Genomic DNA, 20,439 nt, shown 5'->3' on the forward strand with positions numbered 1-20,439 from the left:
ACTGAGGGCGCTGTAAGTGATTAATGGGGCAAAATATCCACTGCAAACGCACACCCACACCCTGCAAGCAACATAAATCCACAGGAAATATCATACATATGGATCGCTATGCGACAAAAAAATTAAACATTTAATTTTCACGGCAATTACGGAAGAATGTCTTTTCGTTGTCACAGTCAATCACGGGGATGGAAAAAAACGATGCGTCAACAGCTTAATTGATAGAACGACCCGACAAACTTTCGACGCGACATGGCTCCGACACTCCCGAGTAAAGCAGGCAACGATGAATCGTTTCAGCAACTTCTTCAGGAACTGGAATCGCACGCTCACGTTCTCACTCGGTGCTACGGTCCCGACAACAACCCAGACGCGCGCCGAACGGTGGTCTGGACAGCACGACCGCGAAAACCTTCGCAGTACAAGTAAACAACGCAGCGCTCGATCCGGCAAAACGGTCAGCGGGCAAAATAGACGCATCGTCGTGATTCACCAAATCGCCAAACGGGCGGGTGAGCAAGCGGCGAAACTCAGTGTTCTTCACTAATTATTAGAGGGGGGGGGGGGGGAGGGAGGCGCTTTCGCCAATAAGACATCAGTGTCAGGGCCACCACCGCCCGCGTCACTTTACGTTCACGTAGGCGCTCAGCTCCCTCTCCACGCTCTGCACAAACTGGTGATTGAGGAAGAGCAGCTGTCCAAAGGGCAGCAGCGCGGCCAGCACCGCGTCCACGCGGTCCGCTTGCAGCAGCGCCTCGCAGCCCAGCGCCGCCGCCGGCGCCACGGGGGGCAGCAGGCGCTCGAGCAGGGCGCGGCGCACGTGGCGCAGCGTCGACTCGGCCAGCGTCGTGTTGTCGTGCTCCTCACACAGCAGCGTCAAGGCGAGCGCCGACGCAGCCACCGCCGCCGCGGCGCCGGCACCGCCGCCGCCGCCGCCGCCGCCAGGCAACGGCAGCCACAGCGCCGTGAGCTCCGAGTCGCAGGGGTCGCCCGCCGGCAGGCGCAGGGCACCGACTTCGAGCGACGCCGACACCGCCGCCTCCTGCGCGGCGGTTGGCTCGGCGCCCGGGAACGCCACCGCCGCTGTCGGCTGTGCCGAGGCGCTGCAGGGCTGGAACGCCGCCTGCACCTGCCTGGCGACGAAGGAAACGCGGAGCGGCGGGCAGCCATGGCTTACGTTGGTCGTGACGACCGGGAGGGGGTGTGCCGCTCTATTTTCAGTTTTTTTTTTTAAGCACACTTCACCGTGCTGGTGAGTGCGGGTTGGTGACTGGAGCATATTTTGTCTCACCTCTCGCTCAATCGAAATTTGCAACACGCAGTATTTAGAAATACGTATTCATAAATACGGTGTATTACACATCTTGTGGAGGTGATGAGATCGAATGGCAGCCGAAGGAGAGAATACACATTGGAGAATATGACCGGTATGAAGACAGCAATGAGATCAGCTCATGTGCAGGAGTAAGAGGGGTTGTGGTATCTCGAAACCATGGATGGTGATATGGGAATGCCTTCATTCAGCAGTGGACTGATCATATCTTATGGTGACACGCAAACTTAATTTTGATTTATGCGGTGAGTGGTTAGGGCTAACAGGGCTCAGACCCCTGCCCCTGAAACCTATTCACAAGTGTTAGTATTCACCGGCACGGTAAAACCTCTCAAAGCCGGACTTGGCGAGAAAGCGCAAGATCACCCCGAGTAGAGGACATGAACCTGTGGTCTTGAGTGTGCCAGTCTACCACGTACTCTGCTAGTGGTGAACTTGATTGTGCCCGTCTACCACGTGCTCGGCAAGTGGGGGCCTTGAGTGTGCTTGTCTTCCACGTGCTCGGCAAGTGGTGGCCTTGAGTGTGCCAGTCTACCACGTGCTATGCTAGCGGCGCGATTGTGCCGTCTCGTTTTTGGACATACATTATCAATCGTTGTTTTAACACATTTCATTAATTGCACAATAAGTTAAATTTTCTTAGAAAAATTAAGCGACCGCAATTAGTTCTTATTTCTGCCTCCCAAAGAATATTTTATCCCCCCCCCACCCGCCGCCTATGCCCAAGCGAGCGAGTGAGAAGCAAAAGATGTCATCGCAATCGCTGGCATCGGTTACGTTTCCACACCCTCTTAAACACAACGCCGTCGCACAAACGCGGTACCGATACTGCTATAGTTTTCAGATTCAACGCTTGTGGCTGCCAAACAGATCAGGCTAGAATTACCAGTGCTTTGCAATTTAATAATTCATCGGCGATTTGTCTCGTTCTTTTGTAAGCAGCCTCATCCGTGTACCAAGTAGAATAATTTATAGGTAATGTCAGCAATCACAAACAGTAGCTCAATCCTTTGTTAATAAAATATGACAATGCAATTCAACTTGTAAATCTATCCCCTGTTGCCAGAGCACACACACGGACTAGCTTCAAATATCAACCACTGAGATCAACGTTTGTAGTTGGAGATGGGGCCAAAGACTGCCTCATTTAGCCCCGGGCATAAACAATGCACCTCACGAATCTCACAAGTGCTCTATTATATTCAGGCATTAACCACTGAACCGTCACAATCCTAAAGTTGTCCCAGTCTCTGACTGAGCCTCGAGTATTTACAATGCACCATAAAAACAAAATCCCACAGGTGCCTAAGTCAAGTTTTGACTTGGCATATTTATATGTTAGGAGTTGGGATATCCAATGGGAATTCGAGGCCAGGTTGTCCACTTACCTTCGAAGTTTAAAACGAGAGGAAAGGTGAAGTTAGGGAGCAGGAGGCGTCACCGGGCAGCTCAGGTGAGATGGACCCAGAATCGAGGAGAGGTTGTCACCCCCAAGCATAATGCTGCGTGGATGTTTTATGATTTATGGAGTGTTCCACCCCCCCCCCTCGCGGCACCACACCGGGCCTCCCCTTAGAACGTAGGTTACCTCTTCACCGCCCCCTCTTCCCTCCCCATCCTCACTGCCCCCCCCTCCCCCCCGACGGAAAATCCCCACCGATTGGGGCATGGGGCCTTCCACTCCCCGCCTAAGTATGGTTCTGAAGCGCCGACTGCCCCCCCCCCACGCCCCCCCCCCCCAGAAACCATCGACGCCTTGTACCGGGCTCGGGGGCTTACCACAATAAATAAAAAAACGTAATAAAAAAAAGTGGTGAGCCATCTATCGCTCGCCTATGATGTTAGCCATTGTCGGGAATCAACCTCGGGAAAGTGGGGTTCACAGCGAAGTGCTCTCTCACCGCTGCACCGCCACTCCAGTGATAACGAACAGGAAGGGGGCATGAGCGCAGCAACTTTGTTATCGGCGTTGTGTGTGTGTATGTTTCACGGTTCATTCATCAAGAGGCTGCCCCCGCATCCAACGAGGAAGCAGCCCACTCCAAGTCACTGGGGTGGGGGCTCGCTAGCGCCACCGGGCAGCAGCTGCCATGCTCAAGCCACTGCTGGATGATAAACTCCCCCACGCCTGGGAGGGGGGGTGAGTGAATATACTTCACCGCGCTGGTGAATGCGTTTACACTCGGTGTACTTCGCGGAGCCAGATGTCATTTGTCGCCATCCACTGCTGCATGATGAAGTCCTTGCCAAGACCATCGGCCCACCGCACGGTCTCGCATTGACCAGCGTGGCGAAGTATGGTCAAACAAATCCCGATGACCGACACGGCGTGGGAAGGCCTTCGTACAGCGTGTGGATGAACACAAAGGGCCTGTGCATCGGTGTGACGCCGCCGCCACATCGGGGTGACCGACTCGACCACATCGGGGTGACATTACCAATGTGACCAGGCCGAGGCAGCAGCCATGACCGACAACGCAGCACGGACAAGCGTGGAGGCCACGATTAGGGGCCCCACAAATGCGCGAGAAGACAAAAATATCGGCAACGGTCGTTTCTAACCCTTTCCACGAAACCCTTTTCTCCGATCCCTAACGCGCACCCATAGACCCTACACATCTAACTCTGGCAATTGCTCACTGTCGGCCGAACGGCTTCCACTCGGATATTTGGACTCCTCTTCCACGACGGCAATCCCGCACGAGACTTTTGCCGACAGACTACCGACGGAGCACCAATTTATCCCGATGGGTTAACAGAGGCGCGGAGGAGGCGGGCGGGGTCCGCCTGATGAAGCTAGTTGTAATTGCTGGCGAAACGTCGTACTCAAGACTGTAAATATTGTGGATTTGCCCTCCAACACACAAGCGGTGTGCTGTACTAGTAACGAATTGGCGTGTTCCGTTTACGTGACAAACTTTACCAAATGGCTGCATCGGGTGGTGGCAGGTTTAACGACGCATTTATATGTACGCGATCTAACCCAAAACAATCCCTGTATTATGGATGATATTGGTCACGAAAGCCTCCTACGTGTTAACCAGAGGGCCAAATCTCAGGACTGCAAGTCCAGTGCGCTACCTCCACCCCCCCCCCCGCCCACCACCATCACACCACTACATCGGCAGCGAATCTCCCGCCTGGCCTGGAGTGTTCGAGGTAACTTCCCGATAATAATGAGAGCGAGAGAGGCCTTCTACCTCGCCACCGCCGCCATCCGTTCCTTGCGGAGAAGACGCAGCCGTTCGCCCTCGCAGCCGTCGTCCTGGAGCTTCTCGGCGGCGAACACCTGCGAGTAGAGGACGCGGCAGGGGCCCGCGGAGCTCACGGTGTGAATGAGGACGGCGTAAACCATGGCGATGGTGGCGATGGTGGAGAAACGCGCGCGAACACAACACGCGCACGTGCTTGGCGCACTTCCGGGGTCATCGATTCCGGAATCTATATCGTGTGTGGTGGAATTAGCGATTCGATTCATTACCCTTTGGGGTTATATAAATGGGGACCTTTTTGCCGGAATGATATCAATAAGTAATGTTTGAAAAAAACTTTTTTTTAAACACGCTTTTATGACATGTACTAGTAATGACAGAACTACACGACTCCAGGAAGTGGCCCCGAAACTTGCCATAACGTCAGGGACCGTGGTGATTTACAGCCAACGTTATGTTGACCGTGGACAACTAGACCCAAGCCGAAACATAACATATAAATAATGTTAAAAATATATATTTTTTTATGATAGAATATCGTATTTTCATCAGTATGACATAAGTATATCAAGTTTGCAGTCGATACCACATTGGGAAGTGGGTAAAAATTGAGTTACAAGATTGGAAGATACAACAGAGTTCATAAAAAGCGTGTAGACATGAGTGGATTCAAGTGCGCAGCTCCAGTGGCTTCCTAATATAGGAAAGAGCGTTCCAATTTGGTGTTTGAACATCTTAACGCCAGTTTTATTGACAATCGGTAAAACATATACATTTTTCAACCTTAGGGTTGATTTTTTCCCCGGGTCAGACTAAAAGTAATGAAACACTTTTAGTCCATACATTTGGAGAATTCCGTAGTCACTGGTTAGTCTGTGGGCATTCCATTTTCCCCATTGTATCCTACAGGCATCCCCCATGTTAACCTATGGGCCGTCGTTTTTTCTCCATTTTTCCATGCACTATGTATTTAACTTATTTCGGGCTGTACGTAGCCAACCGTGCTAATCGGGGGTGCGGGGGAAGGACTAAACACAAACAAGCAGTTCTGAAGAACGTAGTTTTCAATCTAGATTTAAAAGTGCATAGCTCCAGTGCCTTTCTAATATCGGAAGAGCGTTCCAGACGGCCGCAGAAGCGCATCTGAAAGCACGTGATGCAGTGACCGTGTTTGTTCGATGGCGAGCTAAAATACGCTGCGAAGATGACCGGTCCTTGACGAGATCAGCAATTTTGATTTAAAGCTTTCGTGACTGCAGTAATATTCTTAGCTCTTTCGGTAAAGTCACGTTGAAGGGAAATAATAATATATTTTATTTTGTTTCCCTTCAACGTGACTTTACCGAAAGAGCTAAGAATGAGATCAGCAATGTACTTTGGTTCATTTGTGGCAAGCAGTGTGTAGTGAGTGCGACCTTATACTGGTAGGAACGAAGTTGTAAACTGAGTGTACCAGCCTGCAATAGATTATATATTCGTTCGGCAACCGGAAATCAATGCAGTTCAGCGAGCACTGGACGGACATGGTCGCATCTCAGTAGTCAGAGGACTCTTAAATGGAATTGCTAAATCGTAATAACTTGCGATGTTAATTTGCAATTAAATCTCGTGTTCGATTGTCCACATCCAACTTCGGGAATCGCTTCGCACGGACTTCCCAAAGCGTTTCTCGTGCTGGACAAGAACGCCCACTTAACAATAAATATTAACTGCCGTATCGGTCATTAGCAGACATAGCCCAGTTTGCATTCTATACTTGGGTGCAAGGTCTGTTTATCATGCTCAAGTGTGATATTTAATGTTTTGTGCAAACCTCAAGTGTATTACTCGGATCACAGGGAATGACTGCAGAGAAAAATATGCGTTGTACCTCTATGCCCCTGCATCTTTCCCCACCTTCAACGCACACTGACGAGGGTGGCGAGGCATTAACACCATTATCGACAGTGTGATGCCCCTGTTCATCAGTGTATTGACAAAAGGGTTGTACACGTAAACGCCACTTGTATTTTGATTTGATAGGTGCGCAGTGGAACACAATCTTTTGTAAATGCAAGATTGCACAATAAAATACTGATACACATTTTGCACCCTGCACAGTAACTTTTATTACAAGAGACGATGTGCTCATAACACGATGCATCACCTTTATTTTGTAATCACATTTAAACGTACAAGTGCGTTGGAATACAGTATTGCCTCAATAATAGGCAGTAATGTAGCAGACACCAACAATACACTTAAAAAATGTATCTAACTCTGTACAGAGCAGACCTACTACCAGTAAATACAAGGCCATTTAATACCCTTCCCCCTCCACTCATTTCCACATCGCCAACAGTGCCCCAATCACACAAGCGCAAGCTGTGGATACGTCCAATGATTTGCAGATACACTATACAGCAGCCAGCGTCCGTTCGTAAGCGCCTTCAAAAACTAGCGTCCTCCCTGCCTTTAGCCACAAAGCATGCGTCGGTAAAAAAGCCAGCAAAATAAATTATATTTATCTTTTTTCTTCTCTGAAACGGGCCATAGAAATGACTGTGCAATCACAAATGCTGTCAATTTAAAATGAAAATAAACAGCGGAATAAGTTGCCTGCTGTATACTTTTACCATTAGTGCTGTAGTTACGCAAGCCGTTTGCGTTTCCACAACACTATTAAGTGACCATCTGTCCCCATCTGCTCACCAACTCTCACATAATGAATGAATCTCAAGTGGAATTATATTTTCGTAACGCTACACAACGGTGTGTGGGGGGGGGGGGGTTCCGGTGTCCATAGTGAAACGCCAATATTGTAATCCGCACGTTTAATTGGCGTTACTGCTTGTCTTCCTTCTTCTCCTCTTGGCTGCCGCCACCGCCGCTGCTGCTGCTGCTGCCGCTGCTGCTACCACCGCCGCTGCCGCCGCTGCCACTTCCTCCAGCTTCCCTCTCTGACGCCATCTGTAGCGCAAGGATTTAAACGTGTTTAGTGGGCGAGCAATGGGTCACTCTCTCGGCTATTTGATGAATTGTCAAACACGATCCGGGATAGATTTCATGAATAGATTTGTCTAATTTTTACCATCTAATTTGTCCCACTTCTTGTTCTGTATCATTTTGTACAGTATTATTATAAATGTAACAGTTGCATGATTCAAATTAAATTTTCATGAATCGTCAATAGCTATTCGCACACGCATAATTAGTTGCAGATACTGTGATCATAAAAAAATCAGTTTTACAGCGATTGATGAATGTATGTTACCTGAGAAATGTATTTAAAAAGCAACGATTGAAATATTTAACACACGGAATGTCACCACTCAAAGTGGACTAGAGGTGCATGCGAACACTTGCCTTCTTGTAGGCCATCTCAAACAGCTTCAGTGAGGACTGCTGCAGGGTGGAGGCCGCCTGCTTGATGGCCTCGCCTGTCTCCGTGTCCTTCCGCGTAAGCAGCTCCCGCACCTTTGCGATCTCCTCCTTCAGCTTGGTGCACTGATCACGCAGAGACGTGTGGGAGACGACGGGTGTGTTAGCAAGACATACGCCATAATTTGGGAACATGGTTCTCAGTGGGGGGAGGGGGGGGCAAATGCAGCTATGTCCTTTGATTATCAGGGTTGGCTACGTACGGTGAGAAAAAAGTTAAACATACATGTCCCCTGCAAGTTCCAGCAATGTCATCCATGTACAGGGAAACCAACGGTGCAGCTATCTGGCTAATTCGTTATGATCCCGGTTAACCCATGACTAGTTACACAGGTTAAACCTACCACCCAGGCCTTAGGCTCCACAAGGCTGTGGGGCCATCACTCCCATGTTATTATTTGTCTTGTGTATCTGGTGCTTTGTGTGACATTCACATGTAAAGAGTATTCACTAAATAAATAAGTGTCCAAAATTTTTTTTAGATAGAACTTTCTGCGCTTTGCCAATAACCAAATCGTCGAGAATGTGGCAAATCTCAAAGGATAAGGCAGAACCAAGGCTGTATGGGTGACCATGGTATATATTTACTGAGGTATGTTTAACAGGGATATATTTTTGACAGCAAAGGGGTAAGAAAAAAAATTGTGGATGGTGGTTGGTGCTGGGGAGACATGTCAAAGATCAGCTCAGAAAAACGCCACTGATGTTAGCCGTGGTCGAGAATCAAACGGACATGGACAAATTCACAATACAGTGCATACCTAGCAACTTGCCACTACTCTACCCCACTTAATATATTGCTGAATGCACATTGCATTACTCTAAAATGTACTCTGTAGCAAGTTCAAAGTACAGGCCACCAAGGAGTGAACTCGGTTTCCTTTTTCAATGACTGCAAGTGAATATTCCCAAAACTGAATGTCACAACACAACTGAGCCTGCCGCAGTGACCGTACGATTTTGGGATTTGCGTCCAATCTAAAGAGTGATTTAATTATTTTGGTGAAAACAATTAAGAAATGTTTGAAATAAATGGTACACAATGCAGTATTGTGAAGAACACCTCATCAGCTGGAAGCTGATCTTTAAACTCCTCCATCTTGCTCTCGATGTCATGGACGATGCCTTCCGCCTGGTTCACAGCCTCCACACGATCCTGCAAGGACACGACCACACGCGCTATCACCAAGGGCAGCAGTGACATCATCGAGCACACCACACTTGAACGAGCATCAATGGACAGGGGCACTCGCACATTTTTACGCAAGACCATTGCCATTTTTCAAGACTGTATTGTTGTAATATAAAATCGTACCCCAGTTCACGCCAGGGATGCCTTCCTGAAAGGTGCGACGACGAATATCGAAACGTCAATCAAAGCATTTTACAGGGTAGACGACAGATACAAAAAAGGACGGATGCTGTCAGCGATAGGTGGGTTGAGAGACGCAAATCGGATAGCAGTATTAATAAAGTGACGTATTTGCAAAACGATGTAAAAGGGGAAAACATAAATCGGGGTATTACTGTACATTCAAACATTATTCTAGCGTTGGGGTTTCAGGAAAACCTAAAAGTTAAGAAAACTTATTTACAAATTAGTACTCTAGGTAAGAAAACTATTTGCCTCCTCCAAAATGTTTTGGCTGGGTGCGCCAATGTCACAGGGGAACAAGACTCAGTCGAGATTAACGCTCACCATATACAATTCGAAGTCTGTTGACGAAAAATATTAAACATCATTGTCGAGTTCCCAGAGCTTGAGGCGTTACGAGGTCTCGGTAAAACACTGGGCGAAAGAAATTAATACAAAAATAATCCGAATCCTTTACGCACCTTTCTCCTCCGGTCCTCCTCCGCGTACTTCTCTGCGTTCTTGACCATGTTCTCAATCTCATCCTTGCTGAGGCCACCAGACGACTGGATGACAACTGCAGGCACAACCACACACGGCGACAGTAAGGGGAATGCTATCATCAAATCTTTAGTTGACATAAATGGAAAGTGTCACATCTGTTCTTTATTTTGCTCTTCTCAACACCCATCTCAAAAAATTATAGTGGGGAAAAGTTTAGTAATTTCACAAACAATATAAGTTTGGGACGATGAAAAATATTCAGTCGTGTTGTTTAGCTGTAGGTCAAATGTCATGGATTCTATTTCGTACATCACTACGATAAATCTGTTTCTTTCCAGTCAAAATTAACCCACTCGGGCTTTAACAAAAATGGCACGAGTATTGTGACCGACAGACACCTCACAGATGGACAAAGGACCCTTCTCAGCGTAGAAGATGGCCTGTGTAAAAGGCCTGCGCTAACGACCCAGTCTCCACTAAACCACCCATCACCCCCACTGTCATGCCCTACCCCCTCTCCCCGCCCCCCCCACGCACCGTTGAGACGGTAAACTCACTCTGCTGCTCGCGTCCCGTGCCCTTGTCCTTGGCGGATACGTGCACGATGCCGTTGGCGTCGATGTCGAAGGTCACTTCGATCTGGGGTACCCCGCGCGGGGCTGGTGGGACGCCCACCTAAGCCATCGGAAGCAAAACAAGACACGACCGATTTACTTTCCCGGTGCAATTGGGAGTCAGTCCATTGCGTGCCCGTATATATTTATAAATAGATGATGCTATAAGAAAGGCTTACCCCCATTGCCAAGGCAAGCAGCCAGAAGAAGGAAAATAGCTGTATCAGTTACCAATGGCATTTGATTATTGTGTCATCTGCTTAGTCAGAGATATAATCTTCCTCCACAGAGACCTTGTAAACAAGATGCCGCACTTCAGCAGTTGTATCCAGGGGTACTTATATGTAGTTAGCTCTGCTGGCTGCACGTCCTTATATTATAAACCGCCCTATTGAGCAGCACACCAAATTATATTTACCCATACTAAACAAGCCTTAAATTTAAACATTTTATACAGAGTCCAGGAGCCAATGTACATAGGATACCCGAGATCTTCCACTCACTCCACATTCAATCAGGAACGATCTCACATTAAGAGGCATATCTCTAAAGAAACTCAAAATGCAACCGGTTACAAGTTATGCCAACATAATAAAAATTTGTTAGAAACAAAAACTAGAGTAGAAATCCAACAGACTCATTTACTACATTATTTTTTTTCACATTTATCTTCATTGAGTTTTTTGGGTCAGTGCCTGTACCAGAGTGAATTGTCCCAGATTCTTGTTGTCACCGGCCATCTCGCGTTCACCCTGGAACACTTTGATCTCCACCTGGGTCTGTCCGTCGGCGGCAGTGGAGAACACCTGCAAAAAAAAGGGTACGTTCCCACCTGAAGCTGTCACCTCGACAATGCACCTCAGCAAAGATGATGCCTCTTGAGATATATTTTTTTAAGTTATGCCATAGTTTGTGCTCAGAATAACCCTGTTGGTTTTCCACATTTTTTTTCGGAATGCTGTATCGTTTAAATCATCACTGCACAAACGGCATTGCAAGGTATTGGTATATTCCTTTGCAGGGCTGGCGTATTTTCGTATTTTTTTATATTTGAACGTTAACAGTTCCGTATAAATAGAGAAAAACGCCCCTTCATCCACACCACTGAGGGAGGCACAAAACAGTGGATTTTAATAAATGCGTTCATCTTCAAATATAACTTCAATAATATCTGCACAACAATCTGCGGTGTAATGCTAACATGATGGAATCTACCACTATTTTATGAAGGCATCATTATCTGTGAAGATAATAGTGGATAGCAGGCGTTTCTATCTCTTGATTTTGGGCTTGAACAGCAATTGCTTAAACACACATCACGATGCAAGCACAACAAACTCGAAGTTTAAGTGCCATTTATTTTACAAAAAACATAGCAGGGGGGGAGGGGCAGCCACACACCTGTGACTTCTTGGTGGGGATGGTCGTGTTGCGGTTAATGAGCTTGGTGAAGACGCCGCCCAGGGTCTCGATGCCCAACGAGAGGGGAGTCACGTCGAGCAGCAGCACGTCCGTGACGTCGCCCGCCAAGACGCCGCCCTGGATAGCGGCGCCGATCGCCACCGCCTCGTCTGGGTTCACCGCCTTGCTGGGCGCGCGACCAAACACCTCCTGCACCGTCTGCTGGACCTGCAGCGGGGAGAATGAACGGCAAGCGAAAGGGTGGGGGGGGGGGGTGGTGGACGTGGTGGGCAGATGCGTACGACAAACCAGCGGTTAGTGTCATCTACGTTAGCAGTCGCCAGACAGCAATCGTCATAACGTTGCCTACTTTGCGTTGTCGTAGCGGGAATTAAACCAAGCACTTAGGGGGCTGTGTTGTGGGAAGCAAAATAAAATGCAGGAAAAGTGGATTGTTGTACTGCTGAAATATAAACATCAAGGTAATCCAGATTTTCCCTATCATGCTTAGCTATGTGTCCAATATTATTTAGTTTCCGTCCGTCTATTAAGGCATATGCTCTGGCCGTTTCACCAATCCCCTGTAGTACTTTCATTGATTCTTAATGCTGTCCATGGGATATGCAAGTCTTCTTCAGTACTACAGTTCAAAAGCGGAGCTCTTTCTTCACACTCACATTGCAATGGGGGAAATAAACGTTTCAACTATGGCCTCACTTGTGGTTATTAATGCAAGACCCTGCAGCGGACCATACCTTGGGCATGCGGGTCATGCCACCAACAAGGATGACGTCGCCGATGTCAGACTTGGCCACCTCACCGTCCTGCAGGGCCTTCTGACAGGGAGCGATGGTCTTGCGGATCAGATCGCCCACAATGTTCTCAAACTGCGACCGCGTCAGCTTCATGTTGAGATGCTTGGGACCCGATGAGTCCATCGTCAGGTACGGCAGGTTGATGTCAGTCTGCGAAAGGTAGGCGGCACAAGTTTCATAAATGCAGCCGGGGATACAAAACCTAGGCAAGTATACGTATAAGATGCGAGTTTATTGGGTTTAACATTCATATCAATAATTACAAAGTGCTGCAAATTAGCTTATTTTGATAAAAAAAAAAACTTATACGAATATGACAACACTGGATGACGGCCTCTCCATGCAACATAGGTGGCCGGGTTCGTAGCTCACTGCGCTAACCAAAGCACCACCCCCACTCCACCCCGTTTTATACATTGTCCTGAATACAGTGGTTTACTTTTGAGGGATAAAAATATATTCTGTAGCAAGTTAAAAGCACAGGGCACCGAATATTGAACTCAGTTTCCTTGGCCAAAGACTGCAAGTTAATATTCCCAAAACTGAGTGTCACCGCACAACTGAGCATGCAGCAGTGACCATACGATTATGGGCTTGTTGCATCCAATGTGTGAAGAGCGATTTAATTATTTGGGTGAAAACTTTGGTAAATATTTCAAAACAATGAATTAAGAAACTATTGAATTTAAGATCTCAAAATATAGCTTGTGGATGCAATTGACAAAATGCTGAACAAACCACTACATTAAAGTTTCTGAATTTCAAATGCTTTGCAATCAACTTTACGGAATTATATTTCCACTCCAAAAAAACCTGAATGAATCATTTAATATTCACCGATATCCCAGAGCCATCGCTGAGAAAGCAGTCGATGAAAATCACTCGGTTATTTAATGCTGCTATACATTAGGTGATGGTGATGTTTCCACCCAGTGTGCAGTACCTGCAGAGATGAGGAGAGCTCACACTTGGCCTTCTCGGCTGCCTCCCGCACACGTTGCAGGGCCATGCTGTCTTTGGTGAGGTCCACACCGGACTGCACCGCGCACACACAATTCAAGACAATCAAGAAATGAAATTAATAAAGCACCGAAAGAAAATGCAGCTGCATCCCAAGACACTTGAATTAATCCTCAAGCAGAGCAGTTATCAGAATCGGGGGACCCCCAAAGTATATCCCCCGTACCAGGCGTGCCACATTTTGTGCACCTTCGCTATGGCCAACCATTCCTTAATTCATTATAACATTTATAACGCACACAAACGGAACTTAAAAAGGACATTCAGAGGCGTGGGAGAATACGTTAAAAGTCTTCAGATTTTGACAAATGGTGCAGTGAGAGAGGAAGTTAATTCCAGATGGCAGGAGCTGTGACAGAAAAGCAACATTTGTCCGGTCTGGTTCGAGAGACGCAGATCAAAGGTTGTGAGATGGAACGTGACCACTAGTCACAAGCCTACTGTACCAGTGACCCAAAAAAATATTCAGTGAGACATGAAGCGGTGATTCATAGGAACGCATAATGAGGTATTGATGAGAAGGGGGGGACTCACCTCGCGCTTGAACTCTTTAACAATGTACTTGAGCAGGGCGTTGTCGAAGTCCTCACCACCCAGGAAGGTGTCTCCATTGGTCGACTTCACCTCAAATACCCCCTTCTGGATCTCCAGGATGGAGATGTCGAAGGTGCCTCCTCCCAAGTCATACACGGCAATGCTGGAGCAGCAGAAGCGTGCAGGAGGAACTCATTAACATGACCTTGCAAGTGTTTAATCTGCCAAACGTGCGATGGCTTTGTGATTTAGTTACTTTTTTATATTTTCCATTTTACTTTTTCCTTGATATACAGGTTGCTATGTACAGGATCTGAATATTTGAGATGCTATACAAATTCAAATTTGATTATATATTACCATAGTGCTGAACATGTGTCCATATATTAAATATATAAGTATTTCCCATTTACAATCATATACGATTTTTACGTAAAACAGGACACGCTACTATGAGCCCAATAGTCCTTATTAATAGAAATCTGGTTAGAAGTTTTATTCTTACTGCAAAATTTTGCAGTTCTTGTGCATTTACACATTTAAATTAGCTTGCTATTTTGGCAGTTATTTAAATGCAAGTCTCCCTTGAAACAGAGACATCTGGTCTCATAAGGTTATCTGTCAATCTAGAATGAGCAACAAGTCAAGTGAGATTCCATTTCATTTCCAAGTAGCGATGTAGATTTCACAGTGACTCTTGCACATATTATGGATTATAGTCATGGTTACAGAGCGTGCCAGATGCCACTTTAAGCTATCTCTGTACAACCAAGCTGTTTAAAGTGTAAATGGCCTTACAACTCCACAATCCTCTGTGGCTAAACACAACCTTGCACCACACTGAGTCCTGGACAATCCCTCCTTGCCTGCGCTCAGCATAAACTGTAAATATTCCGCAAAAATTGTGTTTATTTGGAATGCTGTGTCAATATATCATCATTGCACAGGCAAGGGAAAGACGTAGTCCAAAAATGGATGCGATTGTGCCTATTTGAGAAGCGAAGAGGCCAGTGGCGTCATCATTTTCTTACACTTTGTCATCTGCCTTGTCCAGACCATAGGCGAGGGCAGCTGCAGTTGGCTCATTGATAACCCTCAGAACGTTCAGACCAGAGATTTGTCCAGCATCTTTTGTTGCCTGACAGACCACAACACACACCACACATACAACTTTTGAGCACACGGAAACTAAAAGATTTGGTAACTCTCAATTATCTATGGGATGCGGTTGAATTTTTTTTTACTGAAAAAAGTGTACAGGCACGCTGGTTTATTCGCTGCTCTTTACTCGAGGGTCAGCGACTCAATGCCCACATGACTGAAAATATGGCTGCATGTACATTGATTTTAGAAATAACAAAAACAATTGACAAATTCTAGGTAAACAATACATTTGATTTATAGCTTAATTCGCACATACTTCGCATTAACCATGTTCTTATTTTATCTGAAGAACCTCCCCACGCCCACCTCCCATTACCCCGGATAATCAGTTGATTGTACTGCGAGTTGTAGGTGCTGATAACCAACATAACATAATAAAACTTCATCGCTCACCTGCCTCTGCGAGTCATTAAAGTATGCTGGCACTGTTATGACTGCATTCTTCACCGACGTTCCCATGAAGTTTTCTGCATTAAAAAAACAAATCACAGATGGTCACATGAGCCTCAGAGAATGTGAAAGTCATGCATCTGCTATGAATTTAAGGATAAGGACATAAAACATAACTATGCCAACACACTGCATAATCAATTAACCACTATAGCATGCACGTGTTATCGTGTAAAATGTGCACAACTAACCAGCGGTCTCTTTCATCTTCAAGAGCACAAAGGCCCCGATTTGACTGGGAGAGTACATCTTCCCGTGGGCCTCCACCCAAGCATCCCCATTGGATGCCCGTACAATCTTGTACGATAAGTTATTCCTGCAGAGCACAACCAAATAGATAACTTTCAACCTCGCACAAGGAACTAGCAATTTATTAGTTACTGCCTCTAATAAGAGACGTATAAATAATGGTTGTGAATTTTTTTTACAATAAACCTTCAGAACCGACCCATTGCCAAAAATGCGAATTCTGTAATAAAGCAATATTCATGATACATGTGGCAAGTTATTTAATTTATGGCAATCTAAGTGCAGTGCCTCTGTGCTATGGGCAATCTTTATCTATGTGCAGTGCCTATCTTTAACTAGTTGTTCATCTAATAATCAAAAACCAAAATATCTACCAGACTAACCTTCAAAGGTTATATGCAAAGTGAAACACCTGGATGATACTAGATTTTCCAGATAAGCAGCAAGGTGCAAACTGGCAGAAGTGTCAAAGCAAGAATGTTTCAAACGAGAAAGCGAGGGTGTTAACCGAGAGATAACTGTGCCACCGTCACCACTCACATGTCTTTCTGCACATCGGAGTCATCGAAGCGGCGTCCAATGAGACGCTTGGTGGCATAGAAGGTGTTGTTTGGGTTGGTGACGGCCTGCCGCTTGGCGGGCATACCCACCAGTCGCTCGCCGTCCGCGGTGAAGGCCACCACAGACGGTGTCGTCCGGGCTCCTTCTGCATTCTCCAGCACCTGACCCCACCATCAAAGCAAAGCGCTCCATTAATTATTATTCTATAGGATTGAGGACATCTATAAAGAAGAATATGGCCAAAACTTTTAGGATGGTGCTGCCAAATTTCTGCAGAAGGGGAAATGTCTCTGTTTTATCCCAATAGAGTAATTTGCAAGTACTCTTTCAACTTGGGATGTTTGGTCAATACCAATTACACTGTACATTTGTTTCAGCTATGAGAGCAAACCAGAGAAGGAGACCCATGCACACCAGGGGAAGAACAAACCTCACACACATAGGTGCCTGACTCTGGAATGAAACCCATGCCCTTTTTGCTTATGAGGCACAAGTATTACCACAGTACCACTCTGAACATTTTATATTTTCTGTTGCAGTCTTAAAGTACAGGCCACCGAGGGGAGAAGCTCAGCTTTCCGTGCCAAAGTCTGCAGATTTATATTCCCAAATTAAGTCACAACAGGATGGTGAGCACTGCTGTGATTGTACATTTGGGTTAAAAGTTGGGGAACCTGACCAGTCTATGATGTTGAACTGCACTGTGATAGTCACAAAATACTACCGAGAAGGTAAACTTAACAATCTTCTTCTGACATGAATCATTTTATTAAATGTGGCATTGAGATTGAAAGATGGGGACATGGGGTTAGATGGGAACAAGGTCACTTGAGTAAAGGACTTAAATGTGGGAAGAAAACTTGCGTTGTTGGTGCAGATATATTTTTGTTGTAAAAATTACATTTCCACACAAACATCGAATTTCAAGTACATGTTCTCGTGTTTTTCATGTTAGAACCGTAAACGATGCTTTAAGAATTCCTCGTAATTATCAGTGACGTTTTTAACACTTTGTAAAAAAAAGTCTCAGAATTATTTTCACAGACAATGAACTTCAAACTCTTTGGTTTCTTCGGTAAAGTCACGTAGGTAAAATAAATTAAAATAAAAGAAAACAATTAAATCACGACGTTCCGGAGGCAACACAAGCTTCCGCCTTCAGGTGGAAGTCACAGCAAGATCACTGCATCAAGTGGGGAGGCTCTGAGAGCCTCGAGCTTAAATACAGGTTAAGGGGGGGGAGGAGCCAATTAGTGCACATTGATGTTGTGCAGAGCTAAGTTAATCCGTCTTTTGTTATGTTCAGGGTGCGGGGGATGCAGTGGATCACTGCATGGGGGCAATGGAAAAATGGAAACAAAAATGGAAAAGTTCGGAAAGAATATGCTGTGTGCTTATAAGGTAGCTAAAGTTTTGACTTCGTTTATAACATATTTCCAGTGGTTGCTTAATTTAAAACCATCCTCTCGGTTGAAGTTGTGTCTGTGTTTGTATAGCTGGATGGCTTCATGGACAAATATTTGGTAATAACCGGGAGGTTTGCATAGTACTTCGTTATTGGAGAAAACAATCTCATGAGAACCCGCTGTGTTGAGACAATGATCCGCTATGGCCAACGAATTCATTCTGCCGTGTTTCAGATCTGATTTGTGCTCGCGAATTCGGTCAGAAATATGTTGTTTCGTCTCCCCGATATAGCAGTCACCGCAGATACAACTCAATATGTAAACACCGGGGTACTGTAAGTCAGGGATGGCATCCTTTACGGATGGGATCAGATCACAGATTTTGTGCACTGTATTGAATCGAACCTGGATCTTGTGTTTGTTTAGAATTTTGGAAATATTTTTTGGTAACGCCTGCTATGTATGGCAGTGTGATGATTTTGATCGAACTTCACTGCACTGAAGTTCAAGTGGGTTTGTCCAGTGCAGTGAAGTTCATACGCCCCCACCTTGGCTTGCTTGCCCTCCATCACCGCCACACAGGAGTTGGTGGTGCCCAGGTCGATGCCGATCACCGCTCCGCGGATTGCCTCCGACCTGCAAAATCCATTGCTAGTTAACACAAACCATGTTCCTGTCGACATGGAAAGCAGGGCACTCAGTGTTGAACAAACAGGATATTGTGGTTTTTATGTCGCAGTCTTAAAGTACAGGCCACCGAGGGGAGAAGCTCAGCTTTCCGTGCCAAAGTCTGCAGATTTATATTCCCAAATTAAGTCACAGCAGGATGGGGCGCGCTGATGTGACTGTACATTTGGGAGAAAAGTTGGTGAATCTGACCAGTCTATGATGTTGAACTGCACTGTGTCACCTAAAAATACTTCAACCGTCTTTCTCTGGTTCTGTTACATGAATCATGGGTACGGAATGTTCCATTGAAATATGGGGGCATGGCACATTACGTTGAATTAAGGCCACTTGAGCCATGGACAAAAAATGCACGTTTTAAGTCAATTTTATTAATGTCAATTTAAATCGTGAAAATTACTGAAATTAAGATTTTTTTAGTAAGTTCAAAGTATTAATGTTTTTCGTGTACAAACAAAAACCTCACTTTAATTATTTCTCAGTGATCAGTGACGTTTTTAATTCAGTTCATAAGGCTCATTATATAAATCCAAAAAAGTTTAAATTATCACCTTTACGTAATACTTACGCATACTGCCTGCGTGAGAATCCTTTTAGAATATCTTGGTGCATAGAACTCCATTGCCCCTAGAAAGTACACACAAAAAAATCGATCACGTCTGGAATTTTAAATGGATCACTAAGCACTCCCAAATGAAATAAATACAACAAAAAAATGCTATGTTACAGTGAATGAATGACTCAGGGCCACTGCTACACGCAGAAAGACTAGTCTGCCCCCCATTGCAGGCCTCTTACATCAGCCCCATTGTGGAATTGCGCCTTTTAGGTCTTGGCGCAGCTTATGCAACAAGGCATCAAGAACGCTCGGACGTGTCACCGCTGTGCGATGCACCTCGGGAGGGCTTCACCCCGTCTCTCTAGAAAGGCCCATGGGCTCGCTGACCCCCGCGATGCCGACCTCGCCGTATATGTGGCACACAATGGGCCCAAGGTCACAGGCGAGTCCGGTCCGCACTCCCTTCCCCGACCACGTGTGGCAGTGCGAGTTCCACGGACCTCAGGTCGCACACTAAATGTGTAACCGAATCAATCGTTGTACGCGCACTCAAGATGTATAGTTGAACTAAATATATTTGACAGAGTTTGAAGTGCAAAGGTTAAACCCCTCGTAGTCCTTTGCTCGCCCGTCGCCACCACGTGGATCGCACGCACAGCAAACTCTCGCATTTTCTCTTTAAAGCTTTCAAAAGTCGGTCTCAACAAATCTGGTAGCTCGGCGCTGCGTGGAAACACTGCTCGGCACGCACCAACTCAAGTTATAAACCTGTGAAAAAGACTTTAAGACAACTGATACAACACGACACCTCTGACCGCGCCAACCATGCTGTCGCTAGGCCTTCAAAAGCCTGCCAGCCGGCTAGGCGATTACTAGGCCTCAGGCAACGCAGTTACGAGTTACAACAAGAATTAAAAACACCACGTCGCGTATTAGCACCAAAGCGTGCCTTCAGAAGACGGACGCGCTACCACCGAGACGGAACGCGCGACCATTTACGCACTTTGGCGAGGTAACCGGCGAGCCCACGGGACGCTTGCATGGCGTATGCTGCTGCTTGCGACTGGCGACGTGAGACGAAAGGGCGGGGGTTGTGGGGGCTCGTCACGTGATACCCGAGGGGAGGGCGGGGGAACGAGTCACGTGGTGCTAGGAG

The 20,439-nt window shown here is 46.2% G+C and overlaps 2 protein-coding genes across 2 annotated transcripts; both read right to left on the minus strand.

Moving 5' to 3' along the window:
* Nucleotides 1–550: 550 nt before the first annotated feature.
* AP5S1 (adaptor related protein complex 5 subunit sigma 1) lies at nucleotides 551–4,879 on the minus strand. The gene is made up of 2 exons (XM_076065893.1): nucleotides 4,534–4,879; nucleotides 551–1,133 (listed from the first exon to the last, which is right to left on the minus strand). Exons 1-2 carry the CDS (start codon nucleotides 4,809–4,811, stop codon nucleotides 623–625), a joined length of 789 nt encoding a protein of 262 aa, XP_075922008.1. The 5' UTR covers nucleotides 4,812–4,879; the 3' UTR covers nucleotides 551–622.
* Nucleotides 4,880–7,063: 2,184 nt separating this feature from the next.
* HSPA9 (heat shock protein family A (Hsp70) member 9) lies at nucleotides 7,064–20,419 on the minus strand. Its single transcript, XM_032950523.2, has 17 exons — nucleotides 20,287–20,419; nucleotides 19,293–19,351; nucleotides 18,586–18,673; nucleotides 16,611–16,792; nucleotides 16,013–16,137; nucleotides 15,765–15,838; nucleotides 15,239–15,345; nucleotides 14,208–14,370; nucleotides 13,597–13,689; nucleotides 12,594–12,803; nucleotides 11,839–12,066; nucleotides 11,139–11,243; nucleotides 10,381–10,498; nucleotides 9,802–9,896; nucleotides 9,029–9,121; nucleotides 7,891–8,031; nucleotides 7,064–7,494 (listed from the first exon to the last, which is right to left on the minus strand). The coding sequence occupies exons 1-17, from the start codon at nucleotides 20,323–20,325 to the stop codon at nucleotides 7,369–7,371; spliced, it is 2,046 nt and encodes a 681-aa protein (XP_032806414.1). The 5' UTR covers nucleotides 20,326–20,419; the 3' UTR covers nucleotides 7,064–7,368.
* Between the last annotated feature and the right edge of the window lie 20 nt (nucleotides 20,420–20,439).

The sequence above is a fragment of the Petromyzon marinus genome, chromosome 9, assembly GCF_048934315.1.
Source record: "Petromyzon marinus isolate PM22_M1 ecotype Great Lakes invasive population chromosome 9, UKy_Petmar_22M1.pri1.0, whole genome shotgun sequence".
Lineage (NCBI taxonomy): Eukaryota > Metazoa > Chordata > Hyperoartia > Petromyzontiformes > Petromyzontidae > Petromyzon > Petromyzon marinus.